The 11658-nt window shown below is 43.5% G+C and overlaps 1 protein-coding gene across 4 annotated transcripts in view; it reads right to left on the bottom strand.

The window, feature by feature from the left end:
* Nucleotides 1–11658, bottom strand: part of NCS1 (neuronal calcium sensor 1) — a 29384-nt gene that overhangs the window by 2688 nt on the left and 15038 nt on the right. For all 4 annotated transcript variants that reach the window (XM_070758656.1, XM_070758654.1, XM_070758655.1 and 1 more), the window contains 6 exons: nucleotides 5651–5675; nucleotides 3422–3560; nucleotides 2776–2854; nucleotides 1278–1366; nucleotides 1096–1173; nucleotides 172–289 (listed from right to left, as the gene is read on the bottom strand). In XM_070758656.1, the coding sequence (XP_070614757.1) occupies nucleotides 191–289; nucleotides 1096–1173; nucleotides 1278–1366; nucleotides 2776–2854; nucleotides 3422–3560; nucleotides 5651–5675 (509 nt within the window). In that variant the 3' untranslated portion in view covers nucleotides 172–190. The remainder of the gene's footprint in view (nucleotides 1–171; nucleotides 290–1095; nucleotides 1174–1277; nucleotides 1367–2775; nucleotides 2855–3421; nucleotides 3561–5650; nucleotides 5676–11658) is intronic.

Below are 11658 nucleotides of genomic sequence, written 5' to 3'. Positions count from 1 at the left end.
TGAGCTACCACACAAATGAAATTGACGTCAAGTCAAAAAAAGAAAAAATATTATTCAGATTTTTTTTTTAGATCCTTTCTATATTTTCCTTTCTCTTTTCTTTTTTAGATATGTTCCCTTTTCCTTATTTAAATGGAAAGTTGAAACCTGGCTGGAGGTTTGGATGCTCACCAAAGCCTCGACGGTGGGACTATACCAGTCCGTCATAAAGAGAAAGTGCCTGGACAATGGAAGGGTCAGCTTTAGAGCCTTCTTGGAACTCCTGCAAGGTTAATTTCCCATCAGCGTTCTGGAAGAAAAGGAGAGACAGGGGTTAAGGTGAGGCAGGGGGCTCTCGTGAGAGTTGGAGGGGGTCCCAAGAGGTCATCCGGTCCATGCTCCTTCTTGGGGATGAATTAATGAGGTAGGTCAGTAATCAGGTCATAGGACCATGGACTCAAAAGAATTGTCAACACACAGGATTAAGTCTCTTGTGGGTATTGATATTGTTATATATTTTCTTTCTCTCTCTTTCATTTATCTATCTATCTATCTATCTATCTATCTATCATCTACCATTTTATCTGTCGGTCCGTCTGTCCGTCCGTCCATCCATCTTCCATTTTATCTGCCTGCCTGCCTGCCTGCCTGCCTACCGGTCTGTCTGTCTGTCTGTCTGTCTGTCTGTCTGTCTGTCTATCATCTATCTGTCTGTCTGTCTGTCTGTCTGTCTGTCTGTCTGTCTATCTGTCATTTAATCTATCTATCTATTTTCCATTTAATCTATCTATCTATCTATCTATCTATCTATCCATCCATCTTCCATTTTATCTGCCTGCCTGCCTACCTACCTGTCTGTCTGTCTGTCTGTCTGTCTGTCTGTCTATCTTCCATTTAATCTATCTATCTATCTATCTATCTATCTATCTATCTATCTATCTATCTATCTATCTCTATCATTTAATCTATCTATCTATCTATCTATCTATCATCTTCCATTTTATCTGTCTGTCTGTCTGTCTATCCGTCCTACGTCCGTCCTACCTACCTACCTATCTACCTACCTACCTACCTACCTATCTAATAATACCAAATAATCTGGAGAAGAAGACTCACTTTGTCCATCATGGCAAAAATCCGGTCCACCCTCTTCTCTGGGGTGTTTTCCTCTTCGGGCAGCTCCACTGTGTTGCCCTGGTCAAAGAAAGTGAAGACGTCACAGGCAGGAAAGAAGCAGCAACAACTTCCTGCAATTGGCTCTCGCTCCAGAAGTAACCAACCACGGTTTGTATACTCACCACCATCTGGTAAATAGCATCTACAATGTCTAGCATCTCATCTCTTGTGATGTAGCCGTCGTTATCCAGGTCATACAGTTTAAAGGCCCCTGAAATGCAGCGGGAGGGGGGGGGGAAACCAGAGAGCAATTTTGCAAGGAAAAAGAGAACGGCATTTTAGGAAACGGAGACTTGTCGGAAAAGGCCCCCAAGCCAAAATCTCTCCCACAATTTCTCGGATATGCAGAATATAGAATACAGGGAGGGGGGGTTCAAACTCAAGGCGCGAGGGGGCCGGTGTGAAAATAGCAAAGGACCATCCCACAGACCATCCCACAGTGGCCAAAATGCATCCATTTCATCATTTTGCACCGGTAATTGGCTTTGTAAGAAACCTTTGTGTATTGCATCTGATCTTAAGAGTTTATATTGGGACTTCTGGGTGGAAAAATTGCAAAGTGGATCTTCTCCGGGTCCCGTCAACTAAGCAATGTCGCCTGGCGGGACCCAAGGAAGAGCCTTCTCTGTGGCGGCCCCGGCCCTCTGGAACCAACTCCCCCCAGAGATTAGAACTGCCGCCACCCTCCTTGCCTTTCGTAAACAACTTAAAACCCACCTCTGCCGCCAGGCATGGGGGAATTGAGATCCTCTTTCCCCCTAGGCCTTTACAATTCTATGCATGGTATGTATGTATGTATGTTTGGTTTTTTATATTAATAGATTTTTAATCATCAATACCAAATTACTATTGTACACTGTTTTATTGTCGCTGTTAGCCGCCCCAAGTCTCCGGAGAGGGGCGGCATACAAATCCAATAAATAAATAAATAAATAAATAAGGTAACAAGTCTTCAAGGAGTGGAGAAAAATCTGAAGTGAGGATTGATGAATGTGTGAATCCATTGTCAGGCCACTTGACACCGTAACAGCGATAGGGATATGGGAGGAGTGAGAGAAAGAGAGAGAGAGAGATTGGTACCACGGCACATTCCTTGGGCAGAGTCCTAGATCGACTGAACAAGGAAAGAAGCCAGCACTTGTGGGTGTGGGGTTGTGATAATGAACTTTAACCTAAATAATTACGGAAGAGAATTCCAGTGTTGGTACAACGGCAACGAGTCCCACAGAGTTGGCCTTCTCCGGGTCCCTTCGACTAAACAATGTCATTTGGCGGGACCCAGGGGAAGAGGCTTCTCTGTGGCGGCCCCGGCCCTCTGGAACCAGCTCCCCAACGGACACATTTTGGCCATCAAAGTGCTACAGGAGGCGTCCATCGCCTCTCCTCCCCACCCCAAACATATGCCACCTTGCAGAGAACTACAGCGGTGACCTTGAAGAAATCCAACTTGACACCCGGCATAGAATAAGAAAGAGAGTTGGAAGGGACCTTGGAGGTCTTCTAGTCCAACCCTTTGCTCAAGCAGGAGGTCCTACACCGCTCCAGACAAATCGTGTTCTAACCAGGAGACAAACAAACAAAGTCAGGGAAGAAGAAAAGTCTTCACGCTGGTTGGCTTACACCGCAGTTTTTCATCCAGAGTTCCTCGGGAAGTGACGGAAAGGGCCTGGATGAATTCGGAAAACTCGATCCTCCCATCCTGAGGAGAGAAAGAGCAGAGCGTGAGACCCCACATGGGGAAAAGCTGTTTAAAGTGCAATTGCAGGGGGTCCTCTGGTTATGACCATTCGTTTAGGCACTGCTGAGAGTTACAATGGTACAGAAACAAGGAACTCTGTCCTAGCAGTTATGACCAGCACAGTAACTCAGTCCTTGCAGTTACAACCAGCCTGAATATAGTCTGGAAAGTTAAGGTTGAAATTAAAATCCGGAAAGAAGGAAGGAAAGAAGGAAGGAAGGAAGGAAGGAAGGAAGGAAGGAAGGAAGGAAGGAAGGAAGGAGAGAATTTGCTATGGGAAGGAAGGAAGGAAGGAAGGAGAGAATTTGCTATGGGAAGGAAGAATGGAATGGAATATTGAATGGAATGGATTAGAATAGAATAGAATAGGATATGATAAGATAAGATAGGATAGAACAGAACAGAATAGACAGGCAAGGAATTTGTCTTTGGTGAAGGAAGGAGATATCCTATGGGAAGGAAGGAGGGAGGGAGGGAGGGAAGGAGGGAGGGAGGGAGGGAGGAAGGAGAGAAAGATGGTAAACTCACTTTGTTTTCATCAAAGACATTAAAAACAAACGTTGCAAATTTGGTTGGATCGCCAAACGGGAAAAATTGCTTGTAGATTTTCTGAAATCCGGCTGCATCCAACTGTCCACTTGGGCAGTCCTTAATAAAGCCTTTGTACCTGCAACCAGAAAGATAAACTGTGCTATCTCATGTCCCGGATTCTTCTTCCCCCAAATTTTTAATGGGTCCATAAAATCTATAAAATATCAGAGGAGGCAAGTGATAACTATCTTCCAGAACTTGTGGGGCTTTCGCGGAGAACAAAAGGTTGACTTATTCTCCAAAGAAGGCAGGACAAGAAGCGATGGATGGAAACTAATCCAGGAGAAAAGCAACCTAGAATTAAGGAGGAATTTCCTGACAATGAGAACAATCAACCAGCAGACCTTCTTGCCACCAGAAGCTGCTTCATCACTGGAGGTTTTTAAGAAGAGACTGGACAGCCATTTTTTTCTGGAAAGGTATCGGGTGCCCTGCTAAAGAAGGGGGTTGGACTAGAGCAGTGTTTCCCAACCTTGGCTACTTGAAGATATCTGGACTTCAACTCCCAGAATTCCCCAGCCAGTATTTGCTGGCCGGGGAATTCTGGGAGTTGAAGTCCAGATATCTTCAAGTTGCCAAGGTTGGGAAACACTGGACTAGAGGACCTCCAAGGTCCCTACCAACTCCTGTAATTCTACAATAGCTATCCACGGTCCTGATCTAAAAATGCAGAACTTTCCCAGGGATGGTAAGAGTGAATGGAAATCTAGAATTGGCTAGGAATGTGAGTGAGGGTGTGTATGTATGGCTGGGTTTTTATTAATGTTTTTATGCTGGTATTTTTTAATGTATTGTTCTAATTCTTTATCTATTGTTCCAATTCTATTATTCTATTCTGTTCTGTTCTATTCTTCTATACTGTAACAACATGGCCAAAAAAGCTCTAAGAGTTGTTAACCTAATCCTTCGCAGCTTCTTCCCTGGTAAGACTGATCTGCTAACCAGAGCACACAAAACAGTTGTCAGACCAATCCTAGAATACAGCTCACCTCTATGGAACCCACATTGCATATCTGACATCAACACAATTGAGAAATATTTCAGAAATACTCGACTGCAGGAAATACGACTTTGGTAACCGAGTATTTGATGCATGGAACTCACTACCAGACTCTGGAGTATCATCACCAACCCCCCCAAATTTTACCCTTAGACCAGGGGTAGGCAAAGTTGGCTCTTCTATGACATCTGGACTTCAACTCCCAGAATTCCTGAGCTTGCATGATTGCTTCAGGAATTCTGGGCGCTGAAGTCCACAAGTCATAGAAGAGCCAACTTTGCCTACCCCCTGCCTTAGATTATCCACTGTTGACCTCTCCCGATTCCTAAGAGGTCAGTAAGGGGCGTGCATAAGTGCACCAGCGTGCCTTCCGTCCCCTGTCCTAATGTTTCTCTTTTACTAGTATCATGAATATAAATATTATTATATCTCTGTATACCACCAATACATACTCTGTATACCACCAATACATACAACAAACAAATAAATGAAAATAAAATAAAATAAAATCAATCAATCAATCTCAGAGAACTTGACCGGTCTCTACAGTGAGGTATCTGGCTGCTTTGCAATTCAGGGTCCAAGAAAGCAAGAATCCCTTGAGTCCACCTATCACCCCATATCAGAACAAATACATAATAAAGTCAGTTGAAAAAAGCAGCAACTTCAGTAAATAAGGAATTGAACTGACTGCAATTACTACAATTTGCTTAGTTGCCATTTGACGGTACCCTAGCACTTGGGGGCAGAAAAAATCATTACACTTTCCTCTTTAGTTTGTATATGTGCAAATATTCAATCATTCTTACAATCCGAATTTTTACTGAAAGAGGAGTAGATGCTTGGAACAAACTCCCAGCAAACGTGGTTGGTCAATCCACAGGTACTGGATTTAAACATAGACCCACCCTTAGATAAAACACAAGAAATAGTATAAGGGCAGACTTGATGGACCAGCAGGTCTTTTTCTGCCGTCAATCTTCTATGTCAGTGTTTCCCAACTTTGGCAACTTGAAGATATTTGGACTTCAACTCCCAGAATTCCCCAGCCAGCGAATGCTGGCTGGGGAATTCTGGGAGTTGAAGTCCTGATATCTTCAAGTTGCCAAGGTTAGGAAACACTGTTCTATGTTTCTTTCTTCTATGAAATAACATTGAACACTCACCATTGCTGAACTTCCTTCTCTGTAACTGAAAAAGAGAGAGAAATTTAAAAAAAGCAGTTTTAGGATGATTTTGTACATTCGCACACTTCAATTAAGTTTTCAAAAGCCTGAATTTTTTATCCTATGCACATATTTTTGGCCAGGGACATAACTGCTCTCCATTGAAGCACTTGTTCACTTAGTCAATTAGACAGTTTGCAAAGAGAGAGAGAGAGAGAGAAATCTTTCCATCTTTGGGGCTATCAATTCCTAATAAAGCCAGAGGGGATATTAAATATTTCTGAGCACAAAGGATATAAATTGGGACAGTCAGACGTACAAGTCTTTGGAGGGGAATTAGCGTAAAGGCCTTTAAACCAATATGGATTCATGAGATGGGAAAAATGGAACTGGAGTGTGTGCTTGGCTATCTTCACTTTTACTTTAGCCAGTCCTTGACTTATAACCTGATTGTGGTCGTAAGTCAGAGACTGGTTACAGTACAGTGGTACCTCTACTTACGAACTTAATTCATTCCGTGACCAGGTTCTTAAGTAGAAAAGTGTGTAAGAAGAAGCCATTTTCCCCATAGGAATCAATGTAGAAGCAAATAAGGCGTGCGATTGGGAAAACCATAGGGAGGGTGGAGGCCCTGTTTCCTCCCAGGAGATTCCTAGAGAGGCCCCACGGAGGCTTCTCCCCGCCTTTTCCGGCCCTGTTTCCTCCCAGGTGATTCCTAGAGAGGCCCCACGGAGGCTTCTCCCCGCCTTTTCCGGCCCTGTTTCCTCCCAGGAGATTCCTAGAGAGGCCCCATGGAGGCTTCTCCCTGTCTTTTCCGGCCCCGTTTCCTCCCAGGAGATTCCTAGAGAGGCCCCACGGAGGCTTCTCCATTCCATTCCGTTCCATTCAAATTCCAGTTACTACTCTATTCTATTCTAGGGTTTGCTGCCTAAGCAAGGAGTTGGACTAGAAGACCTCCAAGGTCCCTTCCAACTCTGTTGTTGTTGTTGTTAGTGTGAAATAATCACCATGCACCCAATTTGCAATCGCCTGACTTTAATCGTTGTAACTCGGAGGACAAGTCCCTTCCTTCAATACCGCCGTAAGTCTGAACCTTTCTTATATGGTCAGAAGTTGAGAACAGTCAAACCATACAGTCCCAAATGACGCAACACCCTACAAGGCAATTCTCTGCAATCCTGGTAGCTCTCACTTTGCAACCATTCATTTAGTGACCGTTCAAAGTTGCGACGGGACCGAAAAACGTGACTTAGGACCAGGGGCAGGCTGGGGCACGACGCAGTGGGGTAGCGAAAATGGAGCTCCACCCCAGAGCACCCAATTTGCACTGAAAGATGTTGAAAGAAACTGCAGGGTGCCCGGCATAAGCCATGGCCATAGTGGGGTAGTAAAAATTTGGGGAGCCCTTCACTGCTTAGGACCTTTCTTTACACTTAGGTCCAGTTCAGCATCCTCATGGCCAGCCGATCAAAATTCCAACAGCTGGCAACTGGCTCGTATCTATCATAGTTGTGGGGTCCCTTTGGCGCCCTTCTGACTATTATTATTATTATTATTATTATTATTATTATTATTATTATTATTAATTCGATTTGTATGCCGCCCCTCTCCGAGGACTCGGAGGGGCTCACAACAAAATACAATGTCACAAATCCAATATATAAAAAAAAACACATTAAAAACCCATTATTAAAACCATACAACTCAGACAGACCATACACAATTCTACCACAGCGTTAGCATAGCCTAGGGGCAACTCAGTTACTCGATGCCTGGCGACATAGGTCGGTTTTGAGTAGCTTACAAAAGGCGAGGAAGGTGGGGGCGGTTCTAATCTCCGGGGAGAGTTGATTCCAGAGGGCTGGGGCCGCCACAGAGAAGGCTCTTCCCCTGGGTCCCGCCAGATGACATTGTTTAGTTGACGGGACCCGGAGAAGACCCATTCTGTGGGACCTAACTGGTCGCTGGGATTCATGCAGCAGAAGGCGGTCCCGGAGGTATTCTGGTCCGATGCCATGAAGGGCTTTTTAGGTCATAACCAACACTTTGAATTGTGACCAGAAACTGATTGGCAACCAGTGTAGGCCGTGTTCCTGCGTGTTCCTCTCAGATTCTGAGAATGAAGAAACAAAGCTTTTAGCTAATCCTGGGTTAAGAAGGTTGTCAGAAGGCAATACGGATGAGAGTGCAGGAGACAATGGTTTAGAAGTTAGTTTATCTTCAGATAATGGGGGAATAGCTGACAGCCCATAGGTGAATCCTATGTTCAGGAGGTTCACAAAGCGAAGATAAGAAATTCTTCCGAAAAAGTTCTGAATCTGCAGTTGTTAATTGTGTAAATAGGCGACATGTCACTCCCTGAATTAAAGCAGAAAATAAGGTGCTTTGGGGCAACCTGCGTGTTTGAAATATGGCGTGATTTATAGCCTGTGAAAAAGTAAGCTTTTGATAAACCATGACAGACTGTGCTAACTTAGATTAACAAGAACACTGAGTAGACCCCTCTCAGTAGTGATAAACTCCTTCACTTTCAGAGAGATTTATAGCTTGGCTTCTCTAGCTTTGAGCTTGGAATTTGTATTGTAAAATATTCTCTGTGCATATCACAACTGTTCGTAATTGTTCCCATTTATTTTCTGTGTGAGAGTGAATAAAGGATTTGATTGAAGATCAAAGCCTTGCAAAAAGATTTGTGGATTTGCCTTAGTTGGACCAGAACACCAGCCAATGCGGGAAATTCACTTAACAACTATCCTGGCTAGAAGCTGATATTTTGGGCTCAACTCTGGGTTGTAATTCGAGGACCGTAAAGGGTGTCACCCCGCAGAGTTCCCCCTCCTTTGCTATCCGAAGCTACCATGGGGCGTTCCAGACGTTGGAATTGATCTGGGGTGATTTTGCAAAACAGCCACGGCTCTTTTGAGGAGGTGAATTGAATTAAGGAATCGATCGCAAAGCTGCTGGAAGGGAGAAAATGGATGTGTTTTCTTCCCTTTAAATTTTTTTTAATAAAAAGGACATAGAAAGAGACTTTAACAGGGCTCTGGTTCTGTTTTAGAGAGCTCACAATATTATAAAAGTTTTCCCTGCTTCCAGAGTATATTATCTCCCTCCCTCCCTTCGTTCCCATAGCATATTATCTCTTTTCTTCCTTCCTTCCTTCCTATAGCCTATTATCTCCTTCCTTCCTTCAGCATATTATCTCCTTCCTTCCTTCCCATAGCCTATTATCTCTTTTCTTCCTTCCTTCCTTCCTATAGCCTATTATCTCCTTCCTTCCTTCCTTTCTTCAGCATATTATCTCCTTCCTTCCTTCCTATAACCTATTATCTCCTTCCTTCCTTCCTATACCATATTATTCCCTTCCTTCCTTTCTATGGTATATTATCTCCTTTGTTCCTTCAGATATTATCTCCTTCCTTCCTTCTTTCCTTCCTTCCTTCAAAATATTATCTCCTACCTTCCTTCCTCTCTAGGAATCTCCTGGGAGGAAACAGGGCCTCCACTCTCCCTGTGGTTTCCCTAATCGCATGCCTTATTTGCTTTGACATTGATTCCTATGGGAAAAATTGCTTCTTCTTACAAATTTTTGTACTTAAGAACCTGGTCAAGGAACAAATTAAGTTCGTAAGTAGAGGGACCACTGTATTATGGCGTAGCTTGTGAACTTCGCCCGGGCTCAATCTTCGTTGTTTCGCCACAGCGAAATAAGTTAAATCGGGTTTTTGAAACTTTAAATAAGTTTATCAAAATGGGACTTTTGTGCTTGGGGGGAAAATATTGGCTGTCACTGCAGCTGAGGCAGCAAACCAAAAATACACAGGGCGATGGCTGGGATGCCAAGATTTTGCTGCAAAGCTGTGAAAGGAACAGCTAATTATCGGTGCATGGCTTTTGCAGGATGCCAAATTTCCCTGCTTTTTTTGAATTTCAAAAAAAAAAATGTGACACACTAAATACCAATTTTCTTTCTGTGTCTCTCTATCTCTGTCTCCCTTTCTCTTTCTCTTTCTCTATGTGTATGTGTCTCTTTCTCAGTCTGTCTCTGTTTATCTCTCCTCTCTCCCCCTCTGTCTATCTGTCTCTGTCTCTCTAACTCTATCTGTCTCTTTGTCTCTCTCTTTCTTTCTCCCTCTTTCTGTCTCTCTTTCTCTGTCTTCCTATCTCTGTCTCTCTCTGTGTGTCCCTCTGTCTCTTTTGCTCTCTTTCTGTCTGTCTCTATCTGTGTCTCTGTCTCTCTTTTTGTCTCTTTCTGTCTCTGTCTGTGTGTGTCTCTGTCTCTCTCTCTTTCGCTGTCTTTCTGTCTCTGTGTGTATCTCTCTGTCTCTCCTCTCTCTCTTCCTTTCTGTGTTGTCTCTGTCTCTCTCTCACCTTCTCTCTCTCTCTCTTTCTATGTCTCTCTGTCTCCGTCTCTCTTTCTGTTTCTGTCTTTCTATCTCTCTGTCTCTCTGTGTGTGTCTCTCTCTCTCTTTGTCTCTCTCTCTCCCCCTCTATGTTGTCTCTGTCTCTGTCTCTCTCTTTCTCTGTCTGTCTATCTCTTTCTATCTCTCTGTCTCTCTCTCTCTCTGTGTTTCACTATCTATGACTCTCTTTCTCTATCTTTCTATCTATCTGTCTCCATGTGTGTGTCTCTCTGTCTCTCTCTTTCTCTTTCTCTCTCTATCCCTTTCTGTGTTGTCTCTCTCTGTCTCTTTCTGTCTCTCTGTCTCTTCTCTCCCTCCCTCTCTCTCCCTCTCTCTGTCTCTCTTTCTCTGTCAATGTCTCTCTGTCTCTCTCTCCTCTCTGGCATAAATCAAAGAGAAATATTTCAAGCTTTCTAGTCAAACATTACCAGCCTGGGAACTAAATATTTCCCCATCATCCACTTTTTGCAGAAACACCTCGGGCCCAACTGCATCAGGACCTTTCTCAAAAATCAAAGCAGACTTGCAATCAAACAGGGGCAGTTGCAAATTTATAACTCACAAGGCTAATGAACAATGTAGCCCTGTCCTTTCCAGATGCGTTTTCAATTCTATTCAGTTTCCCCCCTCAGCTCGGCTCTAGTGGTTTAATGCTTAAAACTTCCTATCAGTCCGGTTAAACATTAAAAAGGCCAACGGGGAGAAACGAGTCACCCATTCCAGCTTCAGATTTTAACTCCCGTGAAGTCCAGGGTAATTCCTCAGAAGGAACAAAAAAAAATCTACATGCAGGTAGTCCTTAATTTACAACAAGGCAAGAGGGAGTCAAACTCATGGAATCAGTCATAAACCAATCCATCGCCCTCCATTTAGAGACAAACAACAAGCAGTGTGGTTATTCAGGGAAAAAATTGTCCTGTAATCTGCAACTCCTACACTACAAAAACATATGGACTGTACAAGCTGAGCAGGGTAAAGCAATAGACGCAATTTACATAGACCTCTGCAAAGCCTTTGATTCAGTGGTAGACAACAAACTACTGTTAAAACTAAACTCTTATGGCAATTCCAGATCCCTACTAATATGCCCACTAATAAGCCTACTGTTGACCTCACCCCATTCCTAAGAGGGAATTCCTAAGGGATGGGCATAAGTGCACCAGCGTGCTTACTGTCCCTGTCCTACTACCTCCATTTATTTGTACCCATTTACTATGTTCATATTAATGTTTATACTTATATCTGTAATCTCGTACATGTTTGACAAACTAAATAAGTGAAATGAAATGAATTTGAAAAAGGGGGCTCACTCCACGCGGCCTGATTGAGATCTCCTTGAGCCCCTTGAGGCTAAGGTCCAAAATTAAAAGCTGCTTTTGCAAGTGGGAAACCCCCCCCCCAAAAAAAATATTTTGAGGATTTGCAAGATAGATTTCAGCAAACCCCATGTTCTTCCAGTTCTCGCAGCCTGCAGAACTCTGCTGCACTGTACATCAAATCACAAGCGACTGCTGGTTTAGCTTCACATGTGCTTGGCCTTTTGCCAGCGAGTGAGTCCTTGGAAAGCAGCCAATTTGTTTAGCTTATGATTTTGTGCATCAAGAG

The sequence above is a fragment of the Erythrolamprus reginae genome, chromosome 8 (genome assembly GCF_031021105.1).
Source record: "Erythrolamprus reginae isolate rEryReg1 chromosome 8, rEryReg1.hap1, whole genome shotgun sequence".
Classification (NCBI taxonomy): Eukaryota; Metazoa; Chordata; class Lepidosauria; order Squamata; family Dipsadidae; genus Erythrolamprus; species Erythrolamprus reginae.
The sequence above is the reverse complement of the archived record's forward strand: the minus strand, read 5'-3'. Positions and strand labels throughout refer to the sequence as shown.